Source organism: Meriones unguiculatus, chromosome 19 (genome assembly GCF_030254825.1).
Source record: "Meriones unguiculatus strain TT.TT164.6M chromosome 19, Bangor_MerUng_6.1, whole genome shotgun sequence".
Lineage (NCBI taxonomy): Eukaryota > Metazoa > Chordata > Mammalia > Rodentia > Muridae > Meriones > Meriones unguiculatus.
Genome location: NC_083366.1, coordinates 68,970,818 through 68,984,158, shown reverse-complemented (window position 1 = coordinate 68,984,158; position 13,341 = coordinate 68,970,818). Strand labels below are relative to the sequence as shown.

At 42.1% G+C, this 13,341-nt stretch overlaps 1 protein-coding gene across 13 annotated transcripts in view; it reads right to left on the bottom strand.

The window, feature by feature from the left end:
• The window catches only part of Nsd1 (nuclear receptor binding SET domain protein 1), a 127,109-nt gene that overhangs the window by 16,517 nt on the left and 97,251 nt on the right, over window positions 1–13,341 (bottom strand). For all 13 annotated transcript variants that reach the window (XM_060372449.1, XM_060372445.1, XM_060372450.1 and 10 more), the window contains 8 exons: window positions 11,856–12,056; window positions 10,607–10,786; window positions 8,070–8,226; window positions 6,121–6,326; window positions 4,329–4,441; window positions 3,275–3,544; window positions 1,992–2,108; window positions 129–270 (listed from right to left, as the gene is read on the bottom strand). In XM_060372449.1, coding sequence (XP_060228432.1) covers window positions 129–270; window positions 1,992–2,108; window positions 3,275–3,544; window positions 4,329–4,441; window positions 6,121–6,326; window positions 8,070–8,226; window positions 10,607–10,786; window positions 11,856–12,056 — 1,386 coding nt within the window. The remainder of the gene's footprint in view (window positions 1–128; window positions 271–1,991; window positions 2,109–3,274; window positions 3,545–4,328; window positions 4,442–6,120; window positions 6,327–8,069; window positions 8,227–10,606; window positions 10,787–11,855; window positions 12,057–13,341) is intronic.

Here is a 13,341-nt window from a genome sequence, read left to right as displayed (position 1 = left end):
CTAGACCCCACCTGGCGTCTTCCCTGGTCTAGGCAGCTTCGGGAATCCGGAGAGTTTCTTTCCCAATGGAGGACAGAGAACATTTCCAGGTGGTAAATGGAAACCGTGAACCCCAGACTCGTTCTCACCTGCTTTAATGTCACTCAGAGCAAAAAGGCCCACGCGGGTGTCTCCGTTCACACTCCACTTCTGGGTTTCGCAGTTGGGCTGGCAACAGTGGTTCATGAACCGAGCGTAGTTTCCCTTAGGCCCGGCATCAATAATCCGATCCTAAAATTCCAAGAAAAGCTACTTGTCAGAGTTCTTGAGAACTCTGCTGTGCAGAAAACTAGACTATTCTCTCTAATAAGATGAAGTGGTTGCTTTTAAAATCATATGGTTCCACACATGTCCCCCGTGGACCAGGAACTGTCACCACCAACTCCATCTGGAAGATTATGCTTCCGGTGTACTCAAGAGGGCACTAAACTCTGTGGGTTTGACAACGTGTGACAAGCCCACCTAGGAGATTCTGATATACACTAAGTTTAAGAACCACTGCCCCAGAGAAGAAGCAGCTTATTCTACTTTCTATTTAGAAACTTTTTAAACCAGGGACACATTAGAAATCATTTAATGAATTTTAAATTCTTATGCTGACTCCCTATCCCAAACCATCATCAGAATTTCTGGCTGTAAGGACTCATAAACATGAGAGTGTAACTTAAGAAATACTTGTGAAGGTAACTGCCACTCAAGAGGTGTGAGTCTAAGCAGGACAATGGCAACTTCTGGGGCAGCTGAGGTAACGTTAGTAAGGTTCTGATTCAAATTCAACTGCAATACCCTACCCAAAAGTAAGTAACATGTAATAACAAGGCATAAAGTAACATAACAAGCTGGTGGTGGCTCAGGCCTTCAGCCCCAGCACTGAGAGGCAGCGGCAGGTAGATCTCTGAATTCATGCCAACCTGGTCTACAAAGCTGAGCTCCAGGACAGCCAGGGCTCTTACACAGAGAAACCTTGTCTGCATAAAAAAAGTTTACTGTAATCTAATATTCAAGCATTAAGAACTATAGATACCTAAGAAATACACATTAGAAAATTTCTTCCAAAATATAACTCCAATGACCAGTAAAACAAAACAAAACAAAACAAAAAAAACAAAAAAGTAGAATAATCTGGGTGTTACAGTTTAATCTTAACACTTGGGAGGCAGAGGCAGGTGAATCTCTGAGTTTAGGGCCAGCCTGGTCTACAGAGCGAGTTCCTGGACAGCCAGGTCTACACAGAGAAACTCTTTCTCAGAAAACAGAACAAACAAACAAAAACAGGAAATTACTTATTTCTTGAGTTTTTACAATTTGTATCATGGCTCTCTCTCGGAAACAGGGTTTCTGTGTAGCCGTGGCTGTCTGGACTCTCTTTGTAGATGAGGCTGGTCTCAAATTCTCAGTGATCTGTCTGCCTCTGCCTACCAGAGTGCTGGTAAGCACCACAGCACCACTGCACCTGGCTTATACCACGGTTCTCAACCTGTGGGTTGCAACCCCAAACAATCATCAAAACCCACAGATATTTACATTATGATTCATAAGAATAGCAAACTTACAGTCCTGAAGTAGCAATGAAAATAATTTTATGGCTCAGGGTGACCACAACATGAGGAACTGTATTAAAGGACCATAGAATAGGAAGGTTGAGGACCTCTGCTTTACATGATCCTCAGAACATACTATCTAAATATTAATAAACTACTCCTCTAGTTTATAAAAAAAGACAGGTAAAAGACCCATCTGTAACCTCTGCAGCCTTTTCATACATTTTAATGTCATAAAAACCTGAACTTATACTAGACCATTCATACAGAGTACTAAGAACAGCTCTATTGCCTATTACCCTACCTCCAGAATGAAGATCAAGAACACTTTCAGGTCTATGACAAACACTGGAACTTGGGACTAGGCTAACTAAAGACACATTCACACATAAAGCGAGTTGCATTACTTACTTTGTCTAGAGTGAGCATGTAGAAATTGGTGATGTCATGTTCCTGTGCATAACGAATCCGAGCTCTGCACTCTTCTTCGTCTATTAGCTCACCCACATATTCATTCACAAACTCGCCCTAGAAGAAAACGAAATCACTCATAACTTAATGGTAAAAGTATATTGGTGTCTACATATATAACTTTTATTTTAAAAAGTAATTATGGATGATTTTTTCCCAAAGTAGATTTTATGCATTTTATTTTTCATGAAGCCTGAGTCACTGAAGGTAGAAAATCACTTCCACACTCCCACCAGCAGAAGAGCCTCAGGCTACAAGGCACAAGGCCCCTCAGCATGTCACCGAGAATAGCAACGAGAAACAGGTCAGGCTGCACCAGTTTCTCAACTACTGCATCTTCCCTGGAGCTCAGCCCGCTTACCCCCTCCACGTGTCGCAGCACTCTCCACCCTACCCCGTGATCCCAGCTTTCACAAATTACTTTCTAGGGCTGGCAAACAAGATAAATATATGGTAAATATCTAAGCAAACCTGGCTATAATTATTGTGCTTCCTGGAAACCTTAACAAGTGCATGTCTGTGATCCCAGCAGAGGCAGGCAAATCTCTGTGAGTTTGAAGCCAGCCTGTTCCACAAAACAAGCTTATGACAGCCAAGCTACACAGAGAAACCCTGTCTCCGAAACACAGACACACACACACACAGACACACTCTTATCTGTTAATATTGAAGAAGCTGGCAAGTCCCCTTGGAAAGCCTACACCTACCTACATTCCTGGGTGTGTCTCACTTCCTTCCCAAATACTTTCTCAAAATTTTAGTGCTTAAAAAGTATTAGAACCTCTTAATAAACTCTTAACTTGGTTTAAATGAAGAAGGAGGTGGTGGAGGCCCTCCACATTTCAAGTTAAAGACATTTTCACTGGGAAAAGTTCAATATTGCTTGTCACACTTAGTAAACCCAAACTGTTTTCTCCCCACTAAAATATTTTATTAAACAACTATAGCCATCTCTTTTCCTCATCTTTACTACTGGCTCAAGAATTTTACAAGAGCAAATAATCTCATGACTTCCCTATGAATTTCTTATTTTATCATTCTACATACTGGACATGACCAATGTAAGGACTTTGGATGACAAGATCATTCCCAAGCCTCTACACTTCGTAGCTCATTACAATCCTAACTATGTGTTATCTATATAATAAGTTCTCACATTCGTCAAGAAGAAAGCAATTCTATCAAGCCATTTACAACATCTCATAATGTAAGCTTCTCTCTACCTTTTTGATGTCTGTTTTCGTCCGGAGACCCCAGCCCCTCTGTAAGGTGCGGAAGATCTCAACATCGGGGTACTGGCGCTTGCTGAAGCACTGGTTCTGACAGCGGCCCCCGGCAGGGCACACGGTGGGGTGGCACTCATACAGCAGCATCCGGTTGATGCACTCGGAGTCGATGCCACAGGGGTTCTCATCAGTAGCTTTACAGTTGCAACGGGGAATTTCTGACAAATCTGCAGTGAAGATCTGCACCCTGCCGATAGGACGGTTCACCTGGAGAAGTACACAGAGTTCAAGCAAGTCAACAGAAACCGTTCAGAATTGTGAATAGGCAAATGTCACTTCCTGCAAGTTAGATGATACACTTTCCAAGGCAGGTGTGTGTCTGTCTTTAATCACAGCTACTGGAGAGACTAAGACAGATCACAAGTTAAAGGCAAGCCCAGATAACCGAGACCCCATCTCCAAATTAAATGCTTGCCTATAAACTCTAGCACTAGGGGAAAAAATAAATTTCAAAGTTGCTAGGCCAAAAGAATTTTAGGCAGGGTCTGACACAAGAGGATGCCATATAAGCTAATATACATAAATAATCACTTTGGAGGAAGGAAATCAATGATTTATGAAGCTTTCAAAACGCACATACACAAAGCCACAGAACAGTGGCGAAGGACAGCGGGATGGTCCAGCAGGGAAGGGGCGAAGGACAGCGGGATGGCCCAGCAGGGAAGGGGCGAAGGACAGCGGGATGGCCCAGCAGGGAAGGGGGCGAAGGACAGCGGGATGGCCCAGCAGGGAAGGGGCGAAGGACAGCGGGATGGCCCAGCAGGGAAGGGGCGAAGGACAGCGGGATGGCCCAGCAGGGAAGGGGCTCCCTGCCAAGGCTAAGGAGGAGAGCACTGACTACCACAACTGTGTTGGAGATGACAACCAAGTACCTTTTCTTGATATGTTCAACTCTCAAAGCACCTTCGTTTACATTTTTAATTGAACAAAGAAAAGAAGGGAGCCATACAGTGTCATTCTAGCACATAGATCCCAAGGTTTGTGCCCTAACCTTTATATGTTTATAAGGTGGTGGCTTCTTGTCATTCTTTCGATCTTCCTGCAGCTGTCTTAGTTCTTTTTGGGCCTTTAACTCTTCAAACCTTGCTGCAGCTTCCTGAAGAGCTGAGAAAATAAAACAAAAATCACTTGAGGGAAAAAAAAAAACAAAACAAAACCTCTGGGTGTATTTATTTTACCTCGCCTCCCCTTTTAAGCTAAAGGAAACCCAACAATAATAATAGCATCTATTCTTAAATGGTTATGAAAATCTCCAAGGTTCAAACATAACTGTAAGATAAAACACAACCCATAAACAAACATAAAAACAGACTTCCTCTGCTTCCAGAAGCATGATTTCTTAGGTGCCAGAGGCAATGAGCTCACTGCATCCATTCCTTGCTGTCGGGAGGACCTGGTCTACTCTCCTCACACTCAACTCTACACATTCACTTTGGGCTCTCACAACAAGCACATCTTCTCTACATTCTCCATCCATGCTGTCATAATCCTTAAAAGATTCCAACCTCTGAAAATCCAAAAAGCCTGACTGATTTTCTCAACTTAAATGTTTAATTCATTGTGCTTCAACAGAATAAAACTGACAATTCTAATTTTCCTCCTCTTTTCTTTTTGTAGCTTTTCCCTATGCTGTTACTTCTTTTATGAAATTCTCTCCTCTGAGCCATAATGAATCCCTTGTGATTATCTTATCTTTGTATTCCACACAACTACCCAAACCACCTATTTCACCCATCTTTCCAGATAGAGTGAGATCGTGTCTCAAAAACAAGAAGAAAAATATTAGAATTTCAGTCTAAATTGCCACAGCCAAACATTCCTACACTGGGCTAAATAGACTGAGCTAAATAGAGACCTCAGGGAAATTACGTAATTCTTATATGGCCAATTCTACATCTGCAAAGTTCAAGGTGCTACCTCTATTCATAAGGTTGCCATAAAAAACTTCAGACAGAGAGCAAACATTTCATAGGCCTGGACACCAATTAATGATAACTATTATTATGGTTCGTTCTTGAAAGCATCACTTGACACAAACATCTACAACTTGTTCAAAACATTTAATTCCCAGATTGCCTATGCTTCTGGCTCAGCATGCCATGCACTTCTGTCTTAACAGCAGAGTGACTCTGTCTTAACAGCTACAGAGTGACATTCTGACTTCTGATACCTACGTCAGATTCTCCCACAAAAGACACTTTCCTAGAGGGCTAAATATTTAGTTAGCCCCTAGGTAGGTATAATGACAAAATATACCAAACCCTGAGCAGACTCAGACACAGGCCTTTCCCACTCTCTGTCTTCAATGAGCCAGTTTTACATGGGCAAAAAATGGCGCTGCTGTAGTCACTGACTATCTGGAATGACAAGACTCAATATTCTGGCTCCTATAGTATAGTACCAATATTCCAGGTTTTTCCAGAGAAACCATATGGCAAATAGGGGTCTAAGAACACGGGGTAAATAAAACATTTGCTGAACTACTGTTCTATTCTCAGCTAACATGGGTACTGCTCTAGGAAGCATCATTCCTTAAAATCCTTTTCTCCTTATCCTGTAGACAAAGACCTAAGTGTCAATATCCATTTAGCAATAACTATATTGCCTTTTACAGGACAACTATAGGAAGAAGCTATACTTTTGTCTTAGCCTTGAGTGCTGGGATTACAAGTAGGCACCACAATACCTTAGATAGCCTGAGCCATTGTATCAACTTAAACACAGAGGCAACACTCAGCTGTAGAAGTCTCTGCTCATCTGACAAATAGTAAGGGTAAAGTTACCTTTTTTATATGTTCCATCAACTCCTTTCCCCATCTTATCCTTGCTGCTCACATCCCCTTCCATGTAAGGGAAGACTCGGGCCTGATGAGTCCATAGATAGTCATTAGACCCAAAGAAGAGGACAGGGAACTCGCCCACGTCATGTCTCATCTTATCAATGTTAGAGGGAACAGCTCGAGGATGGCAGATCTCCGCCGGCCACCACCTGGAAAAAGTACAGGAAGACTGGAGACCGCGACAGGTGTGCAAAGGCGCGAGGACAAGCGACTGGCCTCCTGGGGGCGGGGCACGGTCGTGTGTACAGTGTGCACACTTGTATGGAGGCCAAAGAGACACTGTTGTCCTGGGTCACTGAGCAGTCATCCTGTTGACTGAGGCAGGTTCTTGAGCTGCGCCTGGAGCTCACTAGGCCTTTCTAGTCTAGCTGGCCACTTTGCCCTCAGGATCCTTCTCTATTTCCCAAGTGCTAAGGCTGCAGTGGGTTACACACCGGCCTCACACTGTGAGGTGGCTGGGTTTAGAGCACGAGTCCTCAGACTTGCACAGCAAGCGCTTTGCTCACTCAGCCATGTCCTCAGCTCCCAAGCCATGGCAATTTTACCAACCAACAATACAAACAAGGAAAAAGTCTCAGAAGCCTGAACTAACAGTCCTTCTCACAAATAAATAAATAATCTCTTAGATTAGTTACTTCATGGAAATAATGGCGGTACACAAATATTTATTACTATAATGTTTACAGAAGAATTTTCTGTGAAAAAGAAGTGAAAGCTGACAGTGCTGGCTGGGAGCACATGCTGCTGCTCTACAGATGTTGTCCCATTCCCAGTGTCACAGAGCATCTGTACTCACACACACATATCCACACACACAATCAATTTATTAAAAAATTAATTAAAATAAGAGAAATAAAAACATGACAGTGAAAATTAGGAAAAAAATTAAATTGCTCAACATTAAGGGCATCAAGAGTAGCAGACTAGACAATCTGTATTTTAAAGAAAATGTTCTGGCTGGGTTTGGTGGTGCATACTTTTAATCCCAAAGGGGAATCAAAGGCAGGGGCAGAGGCGAGTGGATCTCTGTCACTTTCAGACCTGCCTGGTTTACACATCAAGTTTGGTGACAGCCAGGGTTACAGAGTTAAGACCCTTACTCAAAAGCAAAAACAAAAATAGAAACGCTCAGTAATTATCTAACCAAGATGATATTTCCATCTTCTTCTATGTGTCAATAACCTTCAAGCTTCCCTAATAGACCACTTTTTGCTTGTTTTGATATATGGTCTTGTTATAGAGCCAGAACTGGCTATGAACTTGTGATCCTCCTGCTTCAGGCTTGCAAGTGCTGGGAATACAGGGTACACCACCAACCTACTTCTCTTCTAAAAATTTACGAAATAGATAACCATAATGTGCTTTTGTTGTATGTTGAAATCATTTATGTTATTTGGCTACCTGCCTGGAATCGGGAGCAGGCAGATCTCTATGAGTCTGAGGCCAGCCAGGGATATACAATGAAACCTTGTTTAATATCAAACAAACAAAACCATATTTGTGTTGTGCACTTTTATGCATTTCCAGTCAGATCAAAACTTCAAAAACAAAAACAAAATGAACAACTGGGTATAAATTATAAACAACTGTCTGGTAGAGAAGGGCATTACTGCGCATGCCTGCAAGTAAAAACTTTGAAATGTTAACAGTGCATCTTCCTTGCTTATGAGAGCATGAGCTTATTTTACTTCAGTAAGCAATGTGCTACAACACACAGTTTTCGTAGAACTAAAAATTATATTTAATTTTTTTTTTTGTTTAGAGAACAACTGATTGGAGTTGGAACTATTATGCCTAAACATTAACAAGCATTTTAAAAGTTAATTATCTAGAACCCCAGAAATAGAGGGTGATAATAGAAACGAGTACCCTTTTTTGTCATGATTACTCACCTGTATCGACCAACTTTTACCCACACAATCTCCCTGTAGTGTGGTTTTTTGCCTGCCTTACAGTCATTGCAATACCAATTTCCTTCAGGGATATCAATGTTTAGGCATTCACGATGAAAAGCAGCAGGGCAAGAATCACAGCACAGAAGGCTGCCTCCTACAGGAATAAAAAACCTGGTATTTAGACAACAAGGTTGCATAAAGTTCTGGCAGTAAAGGCTTTTGCTCAGCAGAAAGACCTTTCTGTGAAAATATACCTGTTCTAATATTCCTGAGCTCCCAGCTCACATTTGGATAATAAACAGTATGTTTTACTAGAAAATTAGTTAGTTAAGGCAATGAGGTGAAAAGTAAGAAAATTTATGTGTATAAATATCAATATAAACATTTTCTTTCCCTGCTAAGACTATTTATAACAAACAGACAAATAATACAAGAAAAGCACAATTGAGTTTTGCGTATGTACACGTGGTGTTTGGCATGGAGGTCAGAGGTTGGTGCTGGTGCTAGATAGATTCCTTATTTTATATTATTCCTTGTCTACCTTATTTTTTTATGACAGGATCTCTCACTAAACCTGGAGCTCGTCAATTCTGCGGGGCTGGCTGGCTACCCATTGAATGGGCTCAAGTTAACTGCCTGTCTCTGACCTGAATATGTCATGTGATAGGAATGTGCCTTGCTCTTTACATGAGCAAGAGAATCTGAATGCAGAGGGTCACATCCACAGCTGGCACTCTACCAACTGAAGCACCCTGCAACCTTAAAATTCAAGCTTCAGCTGGTGACAGGAAGGGGTGTAAGTAACTCTAAGACCATACTACTTCAAGAATTCACTTTTGTTGTTGAGAACTAACCTCCCCACTGGCAACATTTTATAGTGAACAATAATCACTCGAGAAAACTCAACACACCACCCAGGAGAAGCTGACACACAAAAGGCACCTCCGCTAACCTTTCAGAACTCAGAACTCTCAGCCACTAATAACTAGTTTGCTTTGTTGCCAGGGAAACACATCAGGTGTAGTACTTATTTTTCCCCTCCAATATAATATCAATTGATTAATTAATTAACTAATATAAGCCACTGTTTCATGATATCTCCACCACATTTCATTTACCCCTGAAAGTAAACTCCTGCTTACTATGCAGTAAAGAGGCTCAGAACAATTTTTTTCTTTTCTTTTCTTTTTTTTGCTTTGTTTGTTTTTTGAGACAGGGTGTCTCTGTTTAGTCATGGCTGTCATGGACTCATTTTGTTGGCCAGGCTGGCATCAAACTCACAGCCATCTGCCTGCCTCTGTCCCCATGAGTACTGGGATTACAGGTGTGCACCACCATGTCTAAACAGATGAAGCACTTCCAAGCAGGGCATTTGGTACTCCTACTGGATGATACCTGAGTTTCTTTGTTCATAACTGATAATTGTCTCCATTTGCCATTGCACTTTTTTTGTTTGTTTTTTTCAAGACAAGGTTTCTCTGTTTTAGCCTTACCTGTTCTGGAACTCACTCTGCCGTCCAGGCTGACCTGGAGCTCAGAGATCTGCCTACCTGTGCCATAAGTAGTGGGATTCAAGACGTGTGCCATCACACTATTATGAAAGTTGTTTAAATAAAGTGTGGCTGTAGATCTGGGACAATGAGAACAGTTTAGGTAATCTTTGTACTAGTTTCTGTACCCTTCAGCCTGGGTATGGTGGTGCATGTCTTTAACAGAGGCATACAACAGGCCTTTGTATGCCTCTGTATGCCTCTGGGGACCTTTGCGAGTGAGTTCTAGGTTAGTGTGGTCTACAAACCGAGCTCCAGGACAGCCAAGCTCATACACAGACCCTGCCATAAAAATAAATATACATATGTAAAATAAAATAAAAACCTGCTTCAGGAGTTGGAAAGACAGCTGAGTGGTTCAAAGCATGGGCTGTTCTGGCAGAGGACCAGGCTTTGATGGCTCAGCAATGACATGGTTACTAACAACCTTCTTTAACTCTAGTTCCAGGTGATTGGCCTCCTCGAGCCCTGCACTCAAAGCTTCAACAGACATATAAGGTAAAGATTACGGGTGTGCACCACCACACCAACTCACATGAAATCCAATGCTTTGGGCATGCTGGGTAAGCACTGTACCAAATGAGCTACATCCCAGCCCTGTATATTATAAATTAGAGATACCTGAGGGACTAGAGAGATGTCTTAGTGGGTTACAATGGACTTGCTATCTTAGCATGAGGTCCTAAGTTAGGAAGCGTAGTACCCAGGAAAAAAGCCAGCTGCTGACCCCAGCACTGGGTAGCTGAGACAGCAGATGCCATGGACTCAATAGCACACCACCCTAGCCGAAACAGGTTGACTGGGAGACCTTATTTCAGGGTCAGAGACGTGGGCCAAGTCTGATGACCTGAGCTTGGTATCCAGGACTCATGCGGTAGAAGGAGAAAACCAACTCTTCACCACATACTCCCGCCAATACACATAAACATAAAGCATTAGATGATCCCTTTGAAAACACTCATACAATCAGGAGTCACAGCTTACCTTCTGAGCACACAAAGCACCAACTGACATTAACATGTTCATGATTCCGGCAGCCCCGCCGAGGGGTAAAGTGATTAGGGCAGATGATGCTATTAGATGCAAGGATTTTTGACCCAGCAGCAAGACAGAAGTCATTAGCATGGTATGCCACAGGACATCGGACACAGCGCATCAGACGACCTGCAGTAATGGGAAGCAGGAAAGGGGGGAAAGAGCAAGAGAAAAAGTTACGTATGGAGCAGAGTGGATTATTCTAGTCTTTTTGCCAGCAGGGAGAAAACATCAGGAATAGAAGAACCACTCGAAAGCACGGCTCTTAGTCAGGCATGGCGGTGCATGCTTTTAATCCCACCACTTGGGAAGGCCAGCTTGGTCTACACAGTGAGTCCAGGACCACAAAGGCTACAGAGAGAAACCCTGTTTTGAAAAATCCAACCCCCCCTCTCCCAAACCAGCAACATCAACAAAACATGGCTCTTAAACATGTAACCCACTATTACGAATAAGAGAGGCTGGAGAGATGGCTCAGAGGTTAAGAGCACTGACTGCCCTTCCAAAGGTCCTGAGTTCAATTCCCAGCAACCACAGGGTGGCTCACAACCATCTATAGTGAGATCTAGTGCCCTTTTCTGGTTTGCAGACAGAATGCTGTATAAATAAATCTTTTTTTAAAAAGTGTGTTTCCTATCATTTACACAAACACACACGTAAACACAAAGAGGGAAGAGAGGGAGCTCTGTAGCAGTCCCCAGTAGGAGTAAGCCTGCACAACTGTAAATGCACCTGCCGCAGCAAGGAGAACATTATGCAAATACTTACCTTGAATACTACAATGGCCGGAATACATGCAAATTAAAAGGAATGGAATGGTGGGGTTCTAGTGTTTGCCTAATACTCTATGATGCATATTTTCCAGATGGATCTTGTAACATACCTCAGGAACTAGAAACCAGCATCAAGCCACTCAAATCAATCATATAGTAGCAACAATTGAAAGAAAATAGGAAGTGCACTGATGTGTTAAAATAGAAGATGCTTTCAAATAAGTTCTCATATGATATTTAAATATTCAAAGTGTTAGCTGGAAATTCCACAGATGATAATTTATTACTCTATTAAGAGACAATGTTGCTCCTTTACCTGATGAGTCTATGAAGAAATGTTCCAGGTTACATTTAAATATAACTATGGCCAAAGCAACTGAAGTCTTATAAACTAAACGTAGATTAGTTTATAAAGAAATCCATACCTTTAGAAGCAGACACATTGGTTGGATTGGCAGCATGGCAGGTGATACAGATGTGGAGGGGGCACCTGAAGCCCTTGTTCTGCGTGACAGTTGGTGGGTACTTCTGGACACAGTCCTCATGGTAAAACTTTCCACACAAGGGCAGAAGGCACCTTTTCACATCTTCCCCACTCTGCTTACACACAAAACAGGTGTGGATTCCTGGGAGGGGGGGACGACACGCAAATGAATATACCACAACCACAAGAATCTATCCCAACCTAAGCATTAGCTGTTAAGTTAGTGAAAAACTTTACCAAATTGACAAAATCTGACCTAACAAGTGAACAACTTTAGTGTCTTTATAAGTGGACAATCTGGTCAGATGTGCGCTTATTGGTATGATGCAATAGGGTGTGTACTATACTGTCTACATAGCATTCCTGTCAAAAGAGAAACTCAGTTTTTATCAAGTCCAGCCTCTAGAGCCAACCAAGTTGTAGGATACAACAAACACAGGAACAGGAAGCTGGCGAGACGTCCAACCAGTAGGTGTGCTGCTCACTCTATCTTGAGGACTTAGATGACTATTCTCTGACCTCCATATAGGGATTAGGACACATGGAGGCACGCACACACACACACACACACACACACACATACACACACACACCAGACAAACAAGACAGAAAAGATAGAGACATGCAGAATAAATAACATTTTTTAAAGAAAGAAAATAGAAGAACAAGTTAAAGGGATATAGCAAGTAAACTACCAATCAAATTTAGAGGGCAGAAAATTCAATAGGACAAATAGACAAAGCTTCAACAAATAAATGATCAAAAAACAAACAAAAAAACATGGTGAGAAGAGGACTTCAAATCCAAGTAAGGGAAATAAAATAAAAAGAAAACAGAACAATGCAGGCACTTTATTTGGATTTTACTTTTTTAGATGGAGTCATGAAGCTCAGGCTGGCCTCCAACTTATTATTTAACTGAAAATAAGCTTCAACTCTTAATTTCCTTGCCTCCACCTCCCAAGTGCTAGGATTAAAAGGGCATACTCTACCACACCTGGTTTTGTAGGTTGATTTGGAAAAGCACAGGAGGACCTGAGCTCCACCACAGCACTCCTCAACAGACGTAAGGTGGTACAGGCTTATGATCCTAGCACTGTGGAGGCACAGACAGGAGGACAGCTGCAATCTGAAAGTCAGCCAACTTGGGCTAATGAGTGAGCCCAGGTCACAATGACAAAATCTGCTTTACAAATATAAACTGCTAGGCAGCTGATGGTGGCACACATCTTTAATCCCAGCACTTGGGAGGTAGAGGCAGGTGGATCTCTCTGAGTTGGAGGCCAGCCTGGGCTACTGAATCAGTTCTAGGACAATCAAAGCTACACAGAGAAACCCTGTCTCAAAAAAATCAAAAAGAAATGTGAACTTCAGATATAGCTTTATATACATTTAATTTCAGCAGTCAGAATGCAGACAGGTAAATTT